Source organism: Saccopteryx leptura, chromosome 3, assembly GCF_036850995.1.
Source record: "Saccopteryx leptura isolate mSacLep1 chromosome 3, mSacLep1_pri_phased_curated, whole genome shotgun sequence".
Classification (NCBI taxonomy): Eukaryota; Metazoa; Chordata; class Mammalia; order Chiroptera; family Emballonuridae; genus Saccopteryx; species Saccopteryx leptura.
The window spans coordinates 278,177,317-278,199,632 of NC_089505.1; the positions used below are offsets into that span (position 1 = coordinate 278,177,317).

The following is a 22,316-nucleotide window of genomic DNA, read 5'->3' on the forward strand; positions in this document are numbered from 1 at the left end:
CATTGTTTCACAAGAGTTCCCAGGTAAACATCAGAAAACAGAGAACATGATGTTGCACTGAGATGAGAGACTGGACAGTTGTCTGGGTTCACTCACTCGCCACGTGACTTGCTCTCAATATCAGCTTCTAGCACTAGGATTTAAATGTATTCCTCAGACAATGAGAAATTGTGGGTTGTGGGCTTTTTAGAAAATAAGTTATATTAAGATATAATTTACACACCATAAAATTTCCCCCTGAAAGTATACAATTAATGATTTTTAGTATATTCACAGAGTTGTACAACCATGACTATCATCTAATTCCAGAACATTTTCATCACCCCCAAAAGAAACCCCATACCTATTAGCAATCCTATTCCTCTCTTCTCCCAACCCCTGATGACCAGGAATCTATATTCTGTCACTATGGATTTGCCTATTCTGGGCACTCCATAGTAATAGAATCATACCATATGTGGCCTTTTGGGATTGGCTTCTTTCATGTAACATAATATCTTCAAAGTTCATTCATGTTGTAGCATGTATGAGTACTTTATTCCTTTTTATTGTGGAATAATAGTCCATTATATGAACATACCACATTTTGTTTATTGATTCATCATTTGATAGGTTGTTTTGTGTCATGAAACTTTAGGTACATTTGCAAATAGTTGAAATTTTCAGTTAATTCCTTGAATGTAAAGAGTCTACTGTTTTAACAAGGCATGCCATGCTTTCCTCTTCTTTATTTTTGCTTTAATTTAGTTTTTAACAATAGCTGCTTATACTTGATTAAAGTTTGTTTTAAGATGCATTTTAAGTTCTTTAGGATTAGAAGCAGTGGTATCGAAATGAATGAACCTGCTTTATTCATGCTTTAACATTTTCTCCATTTTATGATTTTGTTGTTGTTACTTTGTTACATAGTGACTTTCCCCCTTTGACAAAGAAAGGGCTCCATATCGAAAATGTTTCCTTTTATCCCCTTCAAGTAGAAAAAGAATCAGAACGTGAGGAGGAGACAGATGAGGATGAAGGTCCTGCACCAGTTGTAGTGGAGAATGAAAGCTATGTGAACCTTAAGAAAAAGATTTCCAAAAGATATGACTGGCAGGCAAAATCAGTACATGCTGAAAATGCTAAAATCTGCAAGCAGTTCCGAATAAAACAGGTAGGGTATTCTGAGAGACTGGCTAGCAATGCCTCCCTAATGTATGGATGAAGGGATTATGAATTGGGAAGCGTTGGCTACCCTTTCTAGTATACTTTTGGTTCTTTTTCTGAGTGGTCAAAATTTCTGCATACCACAGCAAACTTGGGCACATGTTCTAGATAGTTTTGGAAAGTACAATGACTGGTGAAAATGAAATACACACACATACACAAGTATTTTCAAAATTATGTGGCTTTGGTACTATGACAGATAACCTGATAAGTGGAAGAAAAATTAATACTGTGATTTCCATTAGAGAAATCACTGTAGAAAAGGGGAAGGGTAAGGAGGGACTTTTACCTGTTTTGGAAGCTTAAAAGAGAAACAACTTGCCCTAGGTCACATAGTTAATAAGTGGCAACGCAGAGTTCAAGCTGCTTCTGTTTCCAAAGCCAGTGTTGTTTTTACTCCAGTCATATGAACATTATTTTAAAAGAACCCACAAGTGAACTGTAAAGACGGAGTTGGATGTGGGACAAAGAGGAGTGGCTTAACGAGTTTGGGGATTGGATTAGAGATGCTGTGTGAGGGCCCTTCTGGTTCTAAAGTTCTGTGATTCTGATTTTGACCTAGTATAAAATTACCACATATATAGTACAACACCCATAGAATGTCAAAATGAATAGAAAATCACACCATAAATAATAAAGTGGTAGAAACAAAAGGTTACATGTTCAATTTGTTGTGTATATAGGTGGTAAATTTATGTGATAAAATTACGTGCAGAAAATGATGTGTTAATATAAATTTCTTACATTATTCAAAAATACATCCATAGTTTTAATGTGTAGTACTATGTAGCATTGACCAGTAGATGTCAGACTGCATTGCATAGATGTATAGATGTGATGATTGGCCAAAAAGAACCTTTATTGACAGCTCTTACTATTACAATTTTGGAAAAATCTGATATTGTGTAGAACAGGGGTCAGAAACCTATGGCTTGCAAACCAGATGTGGCTCTTTTGATGGCTGCATCTGGCTCGCAGACAAATCTTTAATAAAAATAATAACGTTAAAAATATAAAACATTCTCACCTGACCTGTGGTGGCGCAGTGGATAAAGCGTCGACCTGGAAATGCTGAGGTTGCCGGTTCGAAACCCTGGGCTTGCCTGGTCAAGGCACATATGGGAGTTGATGCTTCCTGCTCCTCCCCCCTTCTCTCTCTGTCTCTCTCCTCTCTCTCTCTCCTTTCTAAAATGAATAAATAAAATTTTTTTTTAAAAAACTTAAAAAAAATATAAAACATTCTCTTGTATTACAATCCATTCATTTTCTACCGCTCATGTTCATGGTTGAGGGTGGCTGGAGCCAATCACAGCTGTCCTCCTTGGGACAACACCAAATTTTATTGGATAATGCATAACGTACACGGGTCGTTGTATGGCTCTCACAGAATTACATTTTAAACTATGTGGTGTTCATGGCTCTCTTAGCCAAAAAGGTTCCCGACCCCTGGTGTAGAACTGTGCTGTCCAATATGGTCGCTTCTACTCATGTGTGGTTATTTAAAATTGAATTAATTAAAATTAAGTAATTCAGTTCCTCAGTAGCACCAGCCACAGTAAAGTATTCCGTAGCCACATGTAGCTAAAGGCTACTATACCAGAGAACACAAATATAGAACATTCCCATCACAAAGGAAGTTCTACTGGACAGTGCTGGTGTAAAAACTCTTGCTGGGAAGAGCGAGATAAGTACTAAGCAAGAGGGTTTTATTTCTCATTTAAGATCTTTCCGTTTATTCGATTAGGAAAATACACAGATTCCCCAGCTTATCTGGCTGATTCTTGAGCAGCCTTCTGACTAAAGTCATCAGTATCCAACCCCAACAAATCTGCAGTTTCTTTCTCTGAATAAATTGTCCAAGAGCAGAAGGGTGGGTATAACTGGGTTTTCACATTCAGAGCTTTGTGAGAGGTGGTTCAAAGTAATGCAACTGATACCTTATCTTTTATTTTATTAGGCTTCCAGACCGTTCCAATCAATTCTGCAAGAAAGACAATCACTCCCTGCTTGGGAGGAAAGAGAAACCATTCTTAAATTGTTGAGCAAGCACCAAGTACTTGTTATAAGTGGTATGACTGGGTAAGAATGCAACTTTTTTTTTTTTTTTTTTTTCCTGAAGCTGGAAACGGGGAGAAACAGTCAGACAGACTCCCGCATGCGCCTGACCGGGATCCACCCAGCACACCCACCAGGGGTGACGCTCCGCCCACCAGGGGGCGATGCCCCGCCCTCGCTCTGCCGGGACCAGAGCCACTCTAGCACCTGGGGCAGAGGCCAAGGAGCCATCCCCAGCGCCCGGGCCATCCCTGCTCCAATGGAGCCTCGGCTGCGGGAGGGGAAGAGAGAGACAGAGAGGAAGGAGGGGGGGGTGGAGAAGCAAATGGGCGCTTCTCCTATGTGCCCTGGCCGGGAATCGAACCCGGGTCCCCTGCACGCCAGGCCGACGCTCTACCGCTGAGCCAACCGGCCAGGGCCTGCAACTTATTTTTAATGCAGCTTTCATTTGTAAATACATTGTGTGCCGTGGTTACCAGAGCCAGTTCTACTTTTGACAAGCCAGGAGCTGGTGTTTTTTTGCGCATTTTCCTGTCAAATATTAAATAATATTTTACAGGAATTAATACTGTAGCATCTGTAGCCAATAGAGCCAAATTACAAAAAACAAAAACGAAACTTGGTAATACATCTAGGAATTTATAAACATTATATATCTCTGCCTTGAGTTAATTTTAAGGCAAAAGTTTTAGCTGAAGGCTTTTAAGAAGGCCCATTTTTAAATATAAAAAATAGTTCCAGAACATTTAGCTTGAAAAATTTTATCTTCTAAATTTATTCTGCTTTCTTTAGATCTTTTATTCTTTTAAGAACAACTTAGGGCACATTATTTTTCCTGTTCACACTCTCTATAGGTTATTGAAACCTGTTGAGCAGAGATAGTCACGGGCATAATTTAGTTATCTATTCAAGGGTTTTCAATTTAGTAATTCCATGTGCCCAGACTTACTGATATAGTAGTAACTTCGAATCTTACAGATTCTTATCTTTTTAACCTCAGTTCACTTATAACTAAGTCAATGCACATCAAAGGGAAAAATATGAAATATTTTAATAATCTTAAAACAATACTCCTATTTCTTTAGGAGTCATATGTAAAGTTTACATTCTTGGAAGCACTTACAGACCTTAATCAAATCTCTATTCAGTAGTCCCAATATTACAGATGGTACTAAACTATTATTTGATTGCCCTGTTAATAAGTGCAAATTCCTAGGGGTTATTTGCTGTAGGTAATAAGTCAGTAGGTAGGTTTAGAAGATAGATGAAACTGAACAACGTTTATTCTGATTAGCTTCCTGTCTTTCCTCATTGCACATGATTGCTTCTTTAGTTAACTAGCACTTGAAAACTCTCGCTTTAGAACTTATTTGTTTGGCATATAGATGTGGGAAAACCACACAGATTCCACAGTTTATCCTGGATGATTCCCTGAACGGACCCCCGGAGAAGGTGGCCAACATCATCTGCACCCAGCCCCGCCGAATCTCTGCAATCTCCGTTGCTGAGCGTGTTGCTAAAGAGAGAGCAGAAAGAGTGGGTCTGACTGTGGGGTACCAGATCCGCCTGGAAAGTGTCAAGGTGTGTATGCTCTGCTTACTCCTGATAACAGAAATTTAGTGCTCAAGTATAGAGTTCTTGGTGTCTGGAGATTCATGGGAAATTTGGGATATACAGTGTGTCTGTAAAGTCATAGTGCATTTTTGACTGGTCACAAGAAAGCAACAAAAGACGATAGAAATAAGAAATCTGCACCAAATAAAAGGAAAACTCTCCCAGTTTCATACCTATTCAGTGCAGTTCGATGTGGGTTCATGCACAGATTTTTTAGGGCTCCTTAGGTAGCTATTCCGTATAGCCTCTACAGACTCGTCACTGACTGATGGCCTACCAGAACGGGTTTTCTCCACCAAACTGCCGGTTTCCTTCAACTGCTTATCCCGCCGAGTAATGTTATTCCTATGTGGTGGCGCTTCGTTGTAAATGTGCCGATATTCACGTTGCACTTTGGTCACGGATTCGAATTTAGCGAGCCACAGAACACACTGAACTTTTATCTGTGCCATCCATATCTCGACTGGCATGGCCGTGGGCTGCTCCGCTGTATACAGGGTATTACATCATCATCTGCACATGCGCACATGCTGCCACATCATCCTACAGAAACTGGGAGGGTTTTCCTTTTATTTGGTGCCGATTTCACATTTCTGTCGTCTTTTGTTGCTTTCCTGGGACCAGTCAAAAGTGCACCATGACTTTACGGACACACTGTACTTCAGAAGTCCTTTCAGAAATATTTTGGTATAGGAGCTCTTATTTGGGTCTACTTAATTTCTGCTATAAAGACCTGTTATTCTTGATTGGCAGAAGTGATCTAGTAAATGCTCATTTGTTCTTGAACCTGGGAATTAATCCGTTTAACTGAATAAGGAATGGACCAATTCAGAGTTGACTTTTTTCCTCACTCACTGTTGTTTTTATGTTTTATCATACTTTCTGACTGCTTTTTGTGAATTCTAAACTTAAAATTTTGATATGAAGTAGAAAAGCTTTTATTGTTGTCTACAGCAAGAAAGTGCACTGAATATGGTTTCATATTAAATGGAACTGCTGCTGTTTTCAATATTCTTCATCCATTCAGAATAGTTTTGTTAGGAAAATGCTTCCTATTTTCAAACATTTCATGAATGCTCTCTGTGCCCTTTCCTCGAAGTCCTCAGCCACCAGACTGTTGTACTGCACCACAGGAGTGCTGCTGAGGAGGCTGGAAGGAGACACGGCTCTGCAAGGAGTCAGCCACATCATTGTTGATGAAGTTCACGAGAGGACAGAGGAAAGGTCGGACAAAGATTTTCCCATGAATTCCACACATGAAGACATGGCTGAAAGAATTTTATTCTGCTTCCAGTTCAGTTTCTTAGAATTAGTAAAGAAAATTTGGGAAGAAAAAGCCTGAGTGTTAGAAGGGGAACTGCTTTCGTGGTCTCCAGGGTCTGTAATACTAAATATGCTAGGAGAGTACATGTTCACCACTGAAAGATTCCTCCTGCTAGTTGGACATCATCTAATAAGAGATACTTGACACCCTACTGGTGACACGCAGAGCTGAGTGCTGTACTTAGCAGGAATAACAGACATAATGCATGCTCTGGCTCAAGGGTCAGGAACCTTTTTGGCTGAGAGAGCCATAAACGCCCACGTACTGTATTTTAAAATGTAATTCTGTGAGAGCTATACAACGACCCGTGTACATTACCATTATCCAGTAAAAATTTGGTGTTGTCTGGAGGACAGCTGTGATTGGCTCCAGCCACCCGCAACCACGAACATGAGCGGTAGGAAATGAATGGATTGTAATACATGAGAATGTTTTATATTTTTAACATTATTAATTTTTTTTATTAAAGATTTGTCTGCAAGCCAGATGCAGCCATCAAAAGAGCCACACCTGGCTCGCGAGCCATAGGTTCCTGACCCCTGATCTAGATGATGAATTGGCTGATGTGGGCTTCGTTTTGCCAGTCATTCAGTCCTGACATTCATTCATATGTTTATAGAGCCCTGGCTGGATAGCTCGGTTGGTTAGAGCATTGTCCGGAAGCACAGAGGTTGACAGTTTGATCCCAGGTCAGGGCACATACAGGAACAGATAGATGCTCATTCATATGTTTATAGAGCCAGTATTACAAGTGCCAGGTGACCTATTAATTGCTAGGGATACTGTAGTAAAAAGTATATACGGTTCTTCTTTATCTCTTATGCTCTGGTAGGAAAAACAAATAATTAGCAAGTAAATACACAAATAATTACAATTGGAATAAGTACTGGGAAGGAATAAACAGATGCTGTGTTTTGAGGAATAGACCCATAAGCTAGCCAGAGACTGCATGTCTGAGGAGATGCCATTTAAATTATAACCTGAAGTAGGAGAAGGAGTCCTGCGTGACAGCTGGGGGCAAGGCCAGTATTTGCAAAGACTACAGTGGGAGGGGCTTCAGCGGGAGTCCAGAAACTAGAGGACCAGAGTAGCTGTTGTGTGGTCAGTGACAGGCAAACTGGCAGGCGGGAAGAGCAGGAGCCAGGTGTGCCAGGGCCTGATACATCATAGATAGTAAAGCATTTGGACTGTGTTTAAGTGGAATTAGAAGGCATTAAAGGGTTGAGGTATAAAATCAAAATTCTCAATATTTTAAAAGGAAGGGCCAGATAAACAAATGGAGTTAATCATAGCTTGTCATGTGGATCATGCTCTGGAGCAGTAAAAAAAAACAAACGAGTGGGGATAAAAAGAGACGACCCCATGAAAATTATGAGGCTTTCCCAACGAGGGCTATACTATATACTATTATAATTATCTTGTGAGGAAGAAAGTCTAAGTGAAGTTAGTGGACTGACACAGAAGCAGAAAATAACTAATAGCAAAACTAAAAAAATAAATAACAAATATGGAAAGAGGCCCCAGTTACTGCTGATAAAAAGTCTTAAAGAACTGAACAGGGAAGACATATGACCAGAAGACTACTTGTTAGTAAAAATAAATATATACAGATAAAGTGAAAGTCCCCCTTTCAAACCATTCCTAGTCCTGGCTCCAGAGGTCCCCAGAGATAACTACGGTAATTAGATTGGTGATAAGCCCTTCTACACATTGACATGTTTACTTTGTTAGAATTAGGTAGTTTGTTTCCTGACCTTTTTTCTTATACAAATGATGTTTTCATTTAATAAGTCAACAAAGTATTTATTGGAAGAAGGGGGTGAAGGTAAAAGTGCTGGCATGCTCCAGAGCAGGGGAGCGGGTCAGTATCTTTTTAATATTAAGTCCTCGCATCTAGTAACATGACACATCTTTTATGAATGTACTGATTGCTTTCACATAGGTCTTATACGTTCTTTGCTCAAAATATATCAAGATATTCATTTTCATTCATTGCATTTTTTGATCTTCAAGTGTTTCTTTTATACCCTCTAGTGATTTCTTGCTGCTAGTTTTGAAGGACATTGTGTTACAGAGACCAACTCTCCAAGTTATTCTGATGAGTGCAACTTTAAATGCTGAGCTCTTTTCAGAATATTTCAATTCCTGCCCAGTTATTACTATTCCAGGTGAGTAAAATGCATCATTAAATACGTGTTGTTCTAGCCTGACCATGTGGTGGCACAGTGGATAGAGCATTGGACTGGGATGCAGTGGACCCAGGTTTGAAACCCTGAGGTCGCCGGCTTGAGTGTGGGCTCATCTGACTTGAGCGGGGTCGCTGTTTTGATAATGGGATCATAGACGTGACCCCCTGGTCACTGGCTTGAGCCCAAAGGTCACTGGCTTGAAGCCCAAAGGTCACTGGCTTGAAGCCCAAGGTTGCTGGCTTAAGCCCAAGGTCGCTGGCTTGACCAAGGGGTCATTCGCTCTACTGTAGCTCCCCAGTTAAGGCACATATGAGAAAGCAATGAATGAACAACTAAGGAGATTAAGGATCTGCAACGAAGAATTGATGCTTCTCATCTCTCTCCCTTCATGTCTGTCCCTATCTGTCCCTCTCTCTGTCTCTGTCTGTCTCTGTGTGTGTGTGTGTGTTCTAATAAGCAAATGAAATTATTTTAAAGTTAAATTGAGCTACGAAGTCATAAGTATTTGTTCCTCTTTCTAGAAAAGTGATTAGTTTGTAATAAATAAAATTATAACCATATAATGAGATTAATAAAGAGGCAACATTATGTTCATTTGCTGGGAGATTTTAATTTAATATATGCTGTTTTGAAAAGTCCAGGTTATTAGTTTTTCTAGCATTCCATTGTGTTTTACCTAAAAGTGTTTGAGTTTATAATGGTATTCTGTCATAAAGGAGGAACTTGTATCTGTGTAGCTCATATTCGTTCATTGCTGGATTCTGCTAAATTTCTGGATTTGGTCCATTCTGAGAGAAAGTGAAGTTGGGTAGCCTATGTCTTCCTTTGGTGCTTCCCAGTCCTATTGTGGGAATAACGTGTCACCGGGGGCTCTGATTTATCCTCTGCAATTGATTACCAGGGGGCAATTCAGAAGCATTGACTAATGAGTGATCCTATTTGTTCTAGTTATAGAGAATAGTGACTGTAGGTTTAAGGACAGAATTATATGCTTGATCTACAATACAGTTGTTGAAAATTTAAAGTTCCCTTGTCAAGGAGGAGAGAAGGATAGGAAAAGCATAACAAATTTTTTTCAAAAGGTAAAAAGTTTTATTAGCAAATGATCATCTCTTCCCCTATATGCTTCTTTTTTTCTTCACTAACTAGAATTTATCCACAAAACAAGTAGTATCTTATTGTACCAAGCTTTGTTTTAGGGGAATTGTGCATATATAAACTAATTGTGCATATATAAATGAGTATTCTGAGGCTTTTCTGTTTTATTTGTTTTTCTAGGTCGTACATTTCCTGTTGATCAGTTTTTCCTGGAAGATGCAATTGCTGTGACAAGGTAAGGAAGGCATTAGTTAAGGTTTGGTGAAAGTCTTTAAAAATGGAATTATTATTTTACCTCAGAGTACCAAGATACTAATATATGTGTTAGTTTTTCTATTTGAGGATTCTGTTTTCCCCTATCTTTCAGCAAATATGTATTATACAAATTATTTGCAATTTGCAGGCAGTATTGCTTATTCAGGGTACTGACTCTGGAACCCTAATGCAAACTGGGGACTTTGGGTGATCATGATGTGTAGATGTAGATTCATTAGCGGTAACTGAGGTACCACTCTGGTGGGGTGTTGGCAGTGCAAGAGGCTATGCGTGGGGGGGGGGGGGACGGTGTGTATGGGAAATCTCTGTTCCTTCTGCTCAATGTTTCTGTGAACCTAAAACTGCTCTAAAAAATAAAGTATTTTAAGAAATTATGAAGGACCATAAATGTATGGAGAAATTTAACTTGAAAGAAAAAGTACTAATTCTATAGTCAGATTTCCAGTATTTAAATCCCTCTGCTTTACAACTGTAACATTAGTGAAGAACTTAATCTCTCTGTGACTCAGTTTTATCATAAGTAAAATGGATGTATTAATTGTAGCTGCTTTATAGGGTTGTTATGAGGATTAATGAATTAATTAATACTTGGAGTGAAATTTTTTTTTTTTTTTTTGTATTTTTCTGAAGTTGGAAACGGGGAGGCAGTCAGACAGACTCCGCATGCGCCAGACCGGGATCTACCCGGCACGCCCACCAGGGGGTAATGTTCTGCCCATCTGGGGCGTTGCTCTGTTGCAACCAGGGCCATTCTAACACCTGAGGCAGAGGCCAAAGAGCCATCCCCAGTGCCTGGGCCAACTTTGCTCCAATGGAGCCTTGGCTGCGGGAGGGGAAGAGAGAGACAGAGAGGAAGGAGAGGGGGAGGGGTGGAGAAGCAGATGGGCGCTTCTCCTGTGTGCCCTGACCAGGAATCGAACCCAGGACTCCTGCACGCCAGGCCAATGCTCTACCACTGAGCCAACCGGTCAGGGCTAGAGTTAATATTTGCAAAGTGCTTACACTTGTGCCTGGTAGGTACATAGTAAGTGCTTTATAAATGTTAGCTATTATTATCATTATCATTCTGCCCTCAAGAAGTTGTAGTATAGTTTGAGTGTTAAGATGTCTATATAATTTTCATACTGGGTGAAAAGTGATAACTTCAGATTTCTCTTCTTTGAAAGCCCTGCATCCTCTTTCTACTCTTAACCTGGAAGATTTGCAGGGCTTTATCCTTGCACTGTTTCTTATCACTATACACTCTTCCTTAGCTCTCTTAAACTTGTGTGATTTCAGCTGTCACCTCTGTGCCACAATTCCCAGGTCAGTCACTTCACTCCTGACCCCTGAGCTCCAGAATGAAAACACCTTTTATGTCTGGCACCTTGCACTCAACTCAGAATTTTTCTCTTTCTCTGCTCCTTTCATTTCTAATAAAATCCCCTCCTAATTCTATATTTCATGGTACTATATCCTCAAACGAAAACTCCAAAAACACTGGTTCTCATACTTTAGTGTGTAATAAGCATACTTAGGGAGCTTATTATAGCTGTTATTTTCTGCCCTGGCCTGGTAGCTCATTTGGATGGAGCATCATTCCTATACACCATGATTGTGGATTTGATCCCCAGTCAGGGGACATACAAGAATCAACCAGTGAATGCATGAATAAGTGGAACAACAAATCGGTCTCTTCTTCCCTCCTTTCTTCTCTCTCTAAAATCAATTAAAAAAAACACAACTGATATTTTCTGGGCCCTATTCCACTTTCACTGAATGTGGATCTCTAGGCAAATCATTTTTCAACTAGTTTACCTGTCTTTATTTTCTCACTTTTTCAAGCTCACTGCTTCTAGAATTATCTTAAAGTAGAGCCAATAGCATTACAGTGTGTTCCCTTCCAGATATAGGGCACAGCCAGCAGAATCCTAGACTGGTAGAAGAATAATAGCACAATAATCAAAAACAGAGAGCAAACAGTCTTCTGCTGGAAGCACACATCAAATAGGTGAATGTGTCCCTTCACCAGCAGATCCACATACACACAGATGCATATTCCTCTGTCTTCCTTCCTCAGGTATGTGTTACAAGATGGGAGCCCATATGTGCGCTCCATGAAACAGATGGCAAAGGAGAAGCTTAAAGCAAGGCGCAACAGAACTGCATTTGAGGAAGTAGAGGAAGACCTTAGGCTTTCCCTTCACCTCCAGGATCAGGATTCTGTCAAAGATGCAGTGCCAGACCAACAGTTAGATTTTAAGCAGCTCCTGGTCCGCTATAAAGGTAATGTGCTTCCAGCGGGGGGTGGGGAGGTATTATAGTTGTACCAAAGATAACTACAGTTGACTTTTGAACAACAAAATTTTGAACTGTGTGCATCCACTTATATGCATATTTTTAAAAATAAATACTATAAATGCATTTTCTCTTACAATTTTCTTAATAACATTTTTTTTTGTCTCTGACATACTTTCTTGTGAGAATATAGTATGTAATACAATACATATAACATACAAAATATGCGTTATTGACTGTTTATGTTATTGGTTAGACTCTGGTCAACAGCAGGCTATTAGTAGTTAAATTGGGGGGAGTCAAAGTTATAAGTGTATTTTCGACCGCACAGGGGAGTTGGCACCCCTAACCCCCATGTAGTTCAAGGGTCAACTGTAGTTTTTTATTCCAACCAGGATCCTAAAAAAGAAAGATGTGGCTCTTGTTTTATAGTTACATTGTCTTTGATTCATCAGAACAACCTTAAAATTAGAAAAAAGCAGTTTTAATGCATATTAGATTATAAAGGTTATTATATTTATCAGTGGGATTTTTTCTGATTTTATTTATTTATTTATTTTTATTTTAAAAGAAATGTGATTATAGAAATATTGGGAGGTAGTAAAATATAAATTACATTCTTGAGTATTTTGTTATTTTTAATTTTGATATGATTTCAAAATTAAAGAAAACTTTGTAAGATTATCCAATAAACTTATATCCTTTACCCCAGTTCACCAGTTATTATTTTGCTTTATTTGTTTTATCATTTGCTCTGCATAAATGTATTTTTTTTCTCCTGAACCTTTTGAGACTAAGTTATTTCTGTATTATTTCCTAAGAACAAGGACATTCTCTTACATAAACATAAGACATTATCAAGATGAAGACATTTAATTAATCCCATTGTTTAAAGCATGATTGATAATCTAATTGTGCCAATTATCTCAATAATATCCTTTGTTGCAATTTTTTCCTGGCCCAGAATCCAACCCAAGATTACATATTGTCTTTAGTTGTCACATGCCTATAGTTTTTAGTTTTGATCTGGAAAGCTTTTCTAGCCTTTAATTTTCTTTTATCACCTTGACATATTTTTATGAGTTTGGGCCAGTTTTGTGGAATGTCCCTCCATTTGGGTTTGTCTAATGTTTCCCTGTGATTCAATTTAGGAGATGCATTTTTGGTTAGAAAATCATAGAAATAATGTTGAGTCCTTCTTGATACATCATATCAGGAAACAACTGATGTTGGTTTGTCCTATTATTGGTGATGTTAACTTTGATCACTTTTAAGATGATGTCAACTAGGTTTTTCCCCTTTGTAGTTATTATTTATTCTATTTAAAGTTAATAAGTCATTTGTGGAGAGATCTTTGAGACACTTTAAATATTCTGTAATATCCTCAGTTTTTACCCACTAGTTTCAGCATTATTTATGGGCTTTTCAAATAGCATAATTTGTGGGTCCACCCTGTGCTGAGCATTTAATATTCTGTTCGGTGCTCCCTTCTTTATCAGACCCCACCCAGATAGTATAGAAGACCTAGGTGGTCTTCTAGACATATAAGATGGGCTGAACCCATAGAAACCCCAAGGTTACCCCTTTTGCTTTCTTCTTCTTTTTTTATTTATTTATTTTTAAAGAGGAGAGAGAGAGGGTGAGAGACAGACAGAGAGAGAGAGAGAGAGAGAGAGAGAGGAGAGACAGAGAGAGAGAAGGGGGGAGGAGCTGGAAGCATCAACTCCCATATGTGCCTTGACCAGGCAAGCCCAGGGTTTCGAACCGGCAACCTCAGCAGCCCTTTTGCTTTCTTTCTTAAATCCTAGACCAGAGATAGATCTTACTGCTTTTCCTGGCTTCTTTTCCCTAGACTGCCACTCAACTCCTCTTAGTTTTTCCCCAAAAAAAGTGTTTAATTTTCTTTTCTTTTTTTTTTTTTTTGCATTTTTCTAAAGCTGGAAACAGGGAGAGACAGTCAGACAGACTCCCGCATGCGCCCGACCGGGATCCACCCGGCACGCCCACCATGGGGCGACGCTCTGCCCACCAGGGGGCGATGCTCTGCCCATCCTGGGCGTCGCCATGTTGCGACCAGAGCCACTCTAGCGCCTGGGGCAGAGGCCACAGAGCCATCCCCAGCGCCCGGGCCATCTTTGCTCCAGTGGAGCCGTGGCTGCGGGAGGGGAAGAGAGAGACAGAGAGGAAGGCGCGGCGGAGGGGTGGAGAAGCAAATGGACGCTTCTCCTATGTGCCCTGGCCGGGAATCGAACCCGGGTCCTCCGCACGCTAGGCCGACGCTCTACCGCTGAGCCAACCGGCCAGGGCTAAAAAGTGTTTAATTTTCAAGAAGTAAGAGCCCCCAACTCCCTGTTACTACTTCCATAGGAAAAGAGACAAGTGAGTTTTCCTTTTCTCCTTCCACCGAAGACTATTCCCACTTCTGCATGGGAAATGGTAATCATCAAGGAATTAGGGTGTTAGCCATGTTGTGCTGTTTAGTAAGTTATGCATATATGTTCTTTTTTTTTTTTTAATTTATTTTATTTTATTTATTCATTTTAGAGAGGAGAGGGAGAGACAGTGAGAGAGGAAGGAGAGACAGAGAGAGAGAGAAGGGGGGGGAGGAGCTGGAAGCATCAACTCCCACATGTGCCTTGACCAGGCAAGCCCAGGGTTTCGAACCGGTGACCTCAGCATTTCCAGGTCGATGCTTTATCCACTGCGCCACCACAGGTCAGGCGCATATATGTTCTTGAGTCAAGTTCCTTATCTTCTTTATATTTCAGCTTCCTTATCTATAAAATGGAGTTATTTATGGGATTAAATAATATAATAGAAATCCATAGCCTAGTGCCCAGCTGGTAGGTGCACATTTGAGAGTCTAATGAAAATATGTCTGACTCAAAAGTTTGTGTTTTTTCTGTACATCATACCAGCTGAGAATTCCCATTTCCTTATTCTATTAAATGATGGAACAGGAAAATCTTTTTGGTTCTCCTTTTGAAATTTTAGTATTAAGAGTTATGTCTGGCCTGACCAGGCGGTGGCACAGTGGATAGAGCGTCGGACTGGGATGTGGAAGGACCCAGGTTCGAGACCCCGAGGTCGCCAGCTTGAGCGCGGGCTCATCTGGCTTGAGCAAAAAGCTCACCAGCTTGGACCCAAGGTCGCTGGCTCCAGCAAGGATTTACTAGGTCTGCTGAAGGCCCCCGGTCAAGGCACATATGAGAAAGCAATCAATGAACAACTAAGGTCTCGCAATGAAAAACTGATGATTGATGCTTCTCATCTTTCTCCATTCCTGTCTGTCTGTCCCTATCTATCCCTCTCTCTGATTCTCTCTCTGTCCCTGAAAAAAAAAAAAGAGTCATGTCTGGTCTTCAGCATTTCCTTTATAATTTCAAGCACAGAGATTACCAAGATCAGGAAGCACTTCTGAGAATTCCTTTCTGAGGAAGTAGGATGACAGATTTGAGTCAGAAAACCTATCTTTGCCACAAACCTCTGTGTGGTGCCGGGCTGATTGCTAAGCATATCTACATTTCCTATAAGAAAACACTTGATCTAATAAAAAAATAAAAAACTTGACCTAGTTGATCTCAGTGCTCTTTCATTTTTCAGGAAATTAAATAATGTTCCCAAGCTCACTTCTTAAAACTTTTCTAGTTTAAAAAAAAATCAGCCTGGCCTGTAGTGATGCAGTGGATAAAGCGTCAACCTGTAATGCTGAGGTTGCTGGTTCAAAACCCCAGGCTTGCCCAGTCAAGGCACCTACGAGAAGCAACTACATGTTGTTGATTCCCACCCCTCCCACCACCTTTCTCTCTATCCTCTCTAATATCAATAAATAAATTCTTTTAAAAATCAGTTCTTTGAAATATATAATTGATTAGTAAAAAGTCAAAGTATAAAACATTTTTTAAATGATTTTCACTTCTCTTCCTTTTTTTCAGTTAGTTGATCCTTTCTCCTATTAGAATCTTGACAAATAGAAATGATTCTTTCATTGCCTTTCACATTCAAACTCACCCTTATTTGTGTAGCCTATTTATTTATTTATTTATTGTGTTTACAGAGATTCTAGTGTCTCCCCGAATGCATCCCCCCTCCCCCGTATTCCCCTCAACATATCTCTTACCCCCTTCCCAACAACTCCCTCCCCCCTTCCCTTCAGGTTTAATTCCGTTCCTCAGTTCACATTGTTCCTTGGATTCCTCGAATGAGTGAGGTCATATGCTATTTTTCTTTCTCTGCCTGGCTTATTTCACTCAACATAATAGTTTCCAGGTCCATCCATGTTGTTGCAAAAGGTAATATTTCCTTCTTTTTCATTAACCTATTTATTCTTTTCTTTTCATGTTTAACCAACATAGGCTTTACTCTGCCAAAAAAACATTGTTTAGGTCCTGGCTGATTGGCACAGTGGTAGAGCATTGGCCCAGCGTGTGGATGTCCTGGGTTCAATTCCTGGTCAGAACACACAGGAGAAGCGATCATCTCCTTCCCCATTTCTCCCCCTCCCCCCTCTCTCTTCCCCTCCTTCAACCATGGGTCGATTGGTTCGAGTGAGTTGCCCCAGGCACTGAGGATGACTCCATGGAGCCTTATCCTCAGGTGCTAAAAATAACTTGGTTGCGAACATGGCCCCAGATGGGCAGAGCATCAGCCTGAGACAGGGGTTGCCAGGTGGATCCCAGTTGGAGCACATGCAGGACTCTGTCTCTCTATCTCTCCTTCTCTCAGTAAAAGAAAGAGAGAGATACAGAGAAAGAAAGAAAGAAAGAAAGAAAGAAAGAAAGAAAGAAAGAAAGAAAGAAAGAAAGAAAGAAAGAAAGAGAAAGAGAGGGAGAGAGAGAAAGGGTGAAAGGAAGGGAAGGAAGGAGAAAAGAAAAACATTGTTTAGAAAATGCTTTTTTCCTTCTTCAAACTCTTCAGCATTAATATAGGAAGCTTCCCTTCCTTGGTACCAGTTATTTTGTCGCAGTTAGGTTATATTTAGGGTGATGGACCATTAGGAGCACTGAGACTTGTAGTACAACCTGAAGACCTGTATCTTTTACCAGGCCTCAATAAATTAGAAGAAAATTATAGACCCTTAACCTGCAAGTTTGTGGATAGACTTCAGAAGTGTTGATGAAGCCATTGAAATCACATGTGTTTTTCAGGGAAGATTCATAACTTTTATCATTTTCTCAAATGAACCAAAAAGTAAGAGTCACTGGTGTAAAGATGATGGTGAAAGTTGTGGTTTCTGTCCATTGACTTCCATGGGTTAATGTTACCTAGACTTCCATCTGATCTGACTCATGACTTGATTGAATCAGGGAGGGGTTTCTAAAATGTATTTGACTTTGAATTTTATTTCCAGGACTAAAATTGTCAACAAATGTGTGGTGGATAAAAGCGGGGAAGGAAGGAGGGAAAAGTGGCCTATCTGGGCTTTTCCAGCAAGGTTAGGGGCTGCTCTTTGGGTCACTGTTTAAGCAAAAAGTTCTCTGAGTAAATGTGTATGTTCTGAGAGACTGAAAGAAAAAATTTTGTTTTAGTACATTAAATCACATCGAGACACTCACCTAGTTCACCAGTATATTGTCTTCAGTGAGGTATAATTATCCTTCTGATTTTCTCCTTTCTTTCAGGAGTTAGCAAATCAGTCATCAAAACGATGTCCATTATGGATTTTGAGAAGGTTAATCTTGAATTAATAGAGGCCTTGTTAGAATGGATTGTGGATGGAAAGCACTCATACCCCCCAGGTAACTGCTGCTCGTCTTCATTATGTGTGAGATGGCACCAAGGAAGGGAGCTTACTTACTGAGATCCGGGGCCCTGTGGGGACAACCTCCCGGCCTGGAGCCCTCACCCCCACCCCCTAGTTATGTGTAAAGTTGCTTCTTAGGCTTTCTGGAGGAAATTTTACCTTTTACCTTGTGAGGTTCACCTACTTTTTTGCTCTCCACTCTTGCTCTTACCTAAGAAAAAGATGTTAACAACACAAAGTTCAAAAGGAAGAAAGCAGAAAAGAAGGCCTGCCTCACCCACGTGTAAACACTCAGTCCCTGGCTGAATGGGAGCCTAGTAATGAGTGTTTGAATCATGTGAAGACTTTGTTCATGGAGGTCTCAGGACAGCGGGGTTAAGAGAATAGCTTTAGATCTGGTAAACTTTCTAGCCCTGCTACTCAGGAACTGCATACCCTTGGATAAAGTCCTTATTCTTTTTCTATACCTCAGTTTCCTTGTTTGTAAAATGACAACACTGATCATTTCTCTTAGGTAAGGCTATTTTGATGCTTAAAAGAAACCATATATAAAACACTTAGCACAGTGCCTGTCATATATATAGTTAATGCCAACTAGATGCTACCCATAATAATGATAGTATTATATTTATCACCATCATCATTATTATCACTGTTGCTACTACTGCTGCTAAAATACAGAGCAACAACTGCTTTCCCCTACTCACTGTCTTCCCAGTCCAGTGGCCTTCTTTACCTCACTTATAGTCCCTATCCCCAGAATGGATGGCCCAGATCTTCTCATAACTGCATCCTTCATGTCAATAAAGTTTTTGTCAAATGTCTTTTCTTCAGAGAAAAGTCTTCTCTGGCCACCCTAGCTGTTGATTTTTCCCACTACGCCATCATAATATACAAAATGATTTTTATTTTTATTATTGCACTTAACAATTCCCCAAAGTACAGTTCTACTCACTGACAGCCTCCTTCTATAGAATTTAAGTTCCTTAAGAATAGGACGTCTTATGCACCACTGTATTCCTCAGACTCTAGAACAGTGCCTGGAATTTTAGGTATGGTGTAAATCTTTGTTGCATGAATAGATGCTGCCAGTATTGAGTGATTATCAAGTTGAATAATAAATCAAACTATTACATTATGTGTTTATGACACAGTGCTTAAGAGAGATGGAAATGGCTCCCCTCCTCTGCTTACACCAGCAGTTTTCAACCTTTTTCATCTCATGGCACATGTAAACTATTACTAAAATCCTGCAGCACACCAAAAAATATAGTTTTTGTTGATCTGACAAAAAATATAGCTATAGCCTGACCAGGCAGTGGTGCAGTGAATACAGTGTCAGCCTGGGATGCAGAGGACCCAGGTTTGAAACCCCAAGGTCACCAGCTTGAGAGCAGGCTCACTAGCTTGAGTGCAGGGTCTCCAGCTTGAGTGTGGGATCATAGACATGACCCCTGGTCACTGGCTTGAGCCCAGAGGTCGCTGACTTAAAGCCCAAGGTCACTGGCTTGAGCAAGAGGTCACATATGAGAAAGCAATTAATGAACAACTAAGGTGCCGCAACGAAGAATTGGTGCTTCTCATCTCTCTCCCTGCCTGCCTGTCTGTGCCTGTCTGTCCTTGTTTGTCCTTCTCTCTGTCTCTGTCTCTCTTGCTAAAAAAAAGTATAATTCTGATTGATTTACAAAAAATAATAATAGTAATTATTTTTGTTCCAAAGTGATTTTTTAAAACATCAGGTGCCTATACTTGTATATAAGGCTTTCTGGTACCAAGAATTAGCCAATTAGATGCAACACTATTATGTGACATGACTAATAAGATGCAGTCCTATTTATATTTATGGTTCAAGACAGGGCATTCACACCAGAGGGTTATTGTGTTAACTGTTGTCATTTTTTATTTGACAATCTAAGGGAAAAGAGGCCAGTGCTCCTGTCTTAAATAGTCAGGTATTGCATGTTTAAAAAATTATTGTGGCACACTGGTTAAAAATTGCTGGCTTAAACTTTAGTTAATATGTGGTATTTTCCAGAGATGTGTGAGCCACAGAAATTATTAGACTGCCTTGTTTCTCATCTTTTGGCAAGTAGCTGATGTTGGTTATCACTGAACTCAATATCTTGTTTCATAAAGGAAGAGTATTATTGAAAAAAATCAAGAGTAGCAGACAAAAAGAACTGTTATAAAAGTCCCTGCATTCACAGACAAGTAGATATAGTGATGAGGGAGTTAGTGATATATTTGTGAATATTAGAGATGTTCCTGATACAAATGGCCAACCCAAAGGGCAGGACAGCTCAGGAGACACACAAAAATATAGAGAAAATATTTTCTTCCATCCATATAGATTATCTTACCACTCATAAATGCTGTGGTAGTTTAGTAGGGAGCAGCATGCAATATATAATGGAAAGAGCATGGATCTGATGCCAGAAACCCTAGGTTTGTGTCCAAGCTCCACTCTTATTACCTCTGTGACCTGGCCAAGTTACAGAGCCACTTTAAGGATACTGGTAACCTTCTTAATAGGTGGCTGAGACAATCAAATGAGATAATATACGTGAACATGCTTTGTATACAATGAAGTGTTAAAACCAACTCTGAAATATACCTTTGCCCTTCTTCAGAGTTTCATTTTTGTGATAATTTAGTTTCCTTATTTATTTAGTGGGGAGAATAACTGATAAAACACAGGTCATGAGTTCCTTATGGACAGGTCTTTGTTTTATATTTCATTGTACCTAGCACAGAGGTGACTTAGGTACCCAATAAATATTTGTGAGATTAAAGGAGGAGCTAATAAAGATGGTGCCAATTTCCTCTCTGAATAAAGCACAAAGGAAAGTGACTAGTACTGAGTGATCACTCTTGGCACAGACATACACTATAATCAGTTATCACTGTTTATTTTCTTTAAAATTTAAAAGTCCTTAAGCCATTAAGTGGCATGGTTAGTTAATGTGCTGCCTTTTCGACATATGTCTGAGTTCAGATCGCTAGGTCGGCCAGCCATTTAGGTTGTCTTGTCTCATTTTCAGTCAAATGTTTATGGGGTTTTTTTTTAGTAATAGAAAGAAGAGTCTTCCTATCTTAAAGGATTAGAAGGATAATTCTTCTATAGAAATATGTGGCCAGTACACTAAAGAGCTATGTTTAAAGAGCTTTGCTAATGCTGTTTGTATAACTTAAGGCATTATATTTTCCACACTTCTATTTTTCCTGTTGTAGAAAGATAATACTCCAGTTATTTTATAGTAATTAAGACAGGAAATGTATTTTAAAAGTTTGTTATCTATTGCCTTGACCAGTTGTGGCTCAGTGGATAAAGCGTCAACTTGGAATGCTGAGGTCACCAGTTCAAAACCCTGGGCTTGCGTGGTCAAGACATATATGGGAGTTGATGTTTCCTGCTTCTCCCCTCCTTCCCTCCCTCCCTCCCTCTCTCTCTCTCTCTCTCTCTCTCTCTCTCTCTCTCTTTCTCTCTCTCTCTCTGCCTCTCTTCTCTAAAATGAATAAATAAATAAAAATAATTTAAAAGTTTATCTATTAAATCCTTGGGAATTTACAAAGAAAATTGAAATTCTCAGATTACATTATTTCACTGAAAATAGCTTTGTAATCTGTTAGTTTTTCATTTTTTGCAATATCAGATTAATTTTTTTTTTTATACCCAGGTGCTATACTTGTATTTTTACCGGGATTGGCAGAAATCAAAATGCTTTATGAACAGCTACAGTCTAATTCTCTTTTCAACAACAGACGTAGTAACCGGTCAGTTAATTGATTTCTATATCCTCAATCATCTATTGCAGTTATATGTGAAAATGAGGAACTGGAAAGGTCTTTTTAACAGTTATCATCTTCTTTAGGTTGTCTTGTCTTTAGATTTTGGTGTCACTTCTCAAGAATATGTTTGCTTATGCCAGCTGGAAATAGACAAACCTGTTTGTTCCAGGAAAACAGTCATTCCTATTCCATTAAATTAAAATATTCTCTTCAGTTAGCATAGTGACTCAGAGAAATTGCATGTAAATTCAGTTGCCAGATACAGGGGATGGGAGAAGCCAGTGTTATTAACAAAAAATAAATGCTACCATTTTGAGAAAAAATAACTTTCAGTGGTTCCTATTCCGATGGCAAGAAACACTGGACATGTCTTCATATCAAAGGGGACAACACTTGACAGATGAACACTCCCTAGAAATATAAGAATGAAATTTCTTAGTATGCATCACTGTCTCTGCCTCTCTCTCTGAATTTAAAGGTGGGAAAAATTATTCTTTGCTGGTTAGTGTGCTCTAGGCCTGTTACTTATAGAATGTCAACTGTTTAGTCCTCTTGATTATTTAGTAATAAATTACACTGCAGTTTTTCCCAAGTTGATGCAAGTTTTTAGTTCATAGAACTGAGTAAATACTTTGTGAGACTCAGAAAGAAACTTCCCATTTAGATGAGCTGGGCCCTGAGGATGGGTGGAGGAGAAGCTGCTGATATGATACTTAAATAGAAATTTATCCACAAGAATCCCATT

General features: G+C 39.5%; 1 protein-coding gene across 6 annotated transcripts in view; it reads left to right on the plus strand.

The window, feature by feature from the left end:
- DHX57 (DExH-box helicase 57) overlaps positions 1 to 22,316 on the plus strand; it is a 71,236-nt gene that overhangs the window by 27,939 nt on the left and 20,981 nt on the right. For 5 of the 6 annotated variants that reach the window (XM_066378441.1, XM_066378440.1, XM_066378442.1 and 2 more), the window contains exons 6-14: positions 975 to 1,153; positions 3,164 to 3,285; positions 4,647 to 4,842; positions 5,975 to 6,099; positions 8,234 to 8,367; positions 9,667 to 9,721; positions 11,822 to 12,027; positions 17,661 to 17,777; positions 21,460 to 21,556. In XM_066378441.1, coding sequence (XP_066234538.1) covers positions 975 to 1,153; positions 3,164 to 3,285; positions 4,647 to 4,842; positions 5,975 to 6,099; positions 8,234 to 8,367; positions 9,667 to 9,721; positions 11,822 to 12,027; positions 17,661 to 17,777; positions 21,460 to 21,556 — 1,231 coding nt within the window. The remainder of the gene's footprint in view (positions 1 to 974; positions 1,154 to 3,163; positions 3,286 to 4,646; positions 4,843 to 5,974; positions 6,100 to 8,233; positions 8,368 to 9,666; positions 9,722 to 11,821; positions 12,028 to 17,660; positions 17,778 to 21,459; positions 21,557 to 22,316) is intronic. The other variant, XM_066378445.1, reaches the window with a different exon arrangement.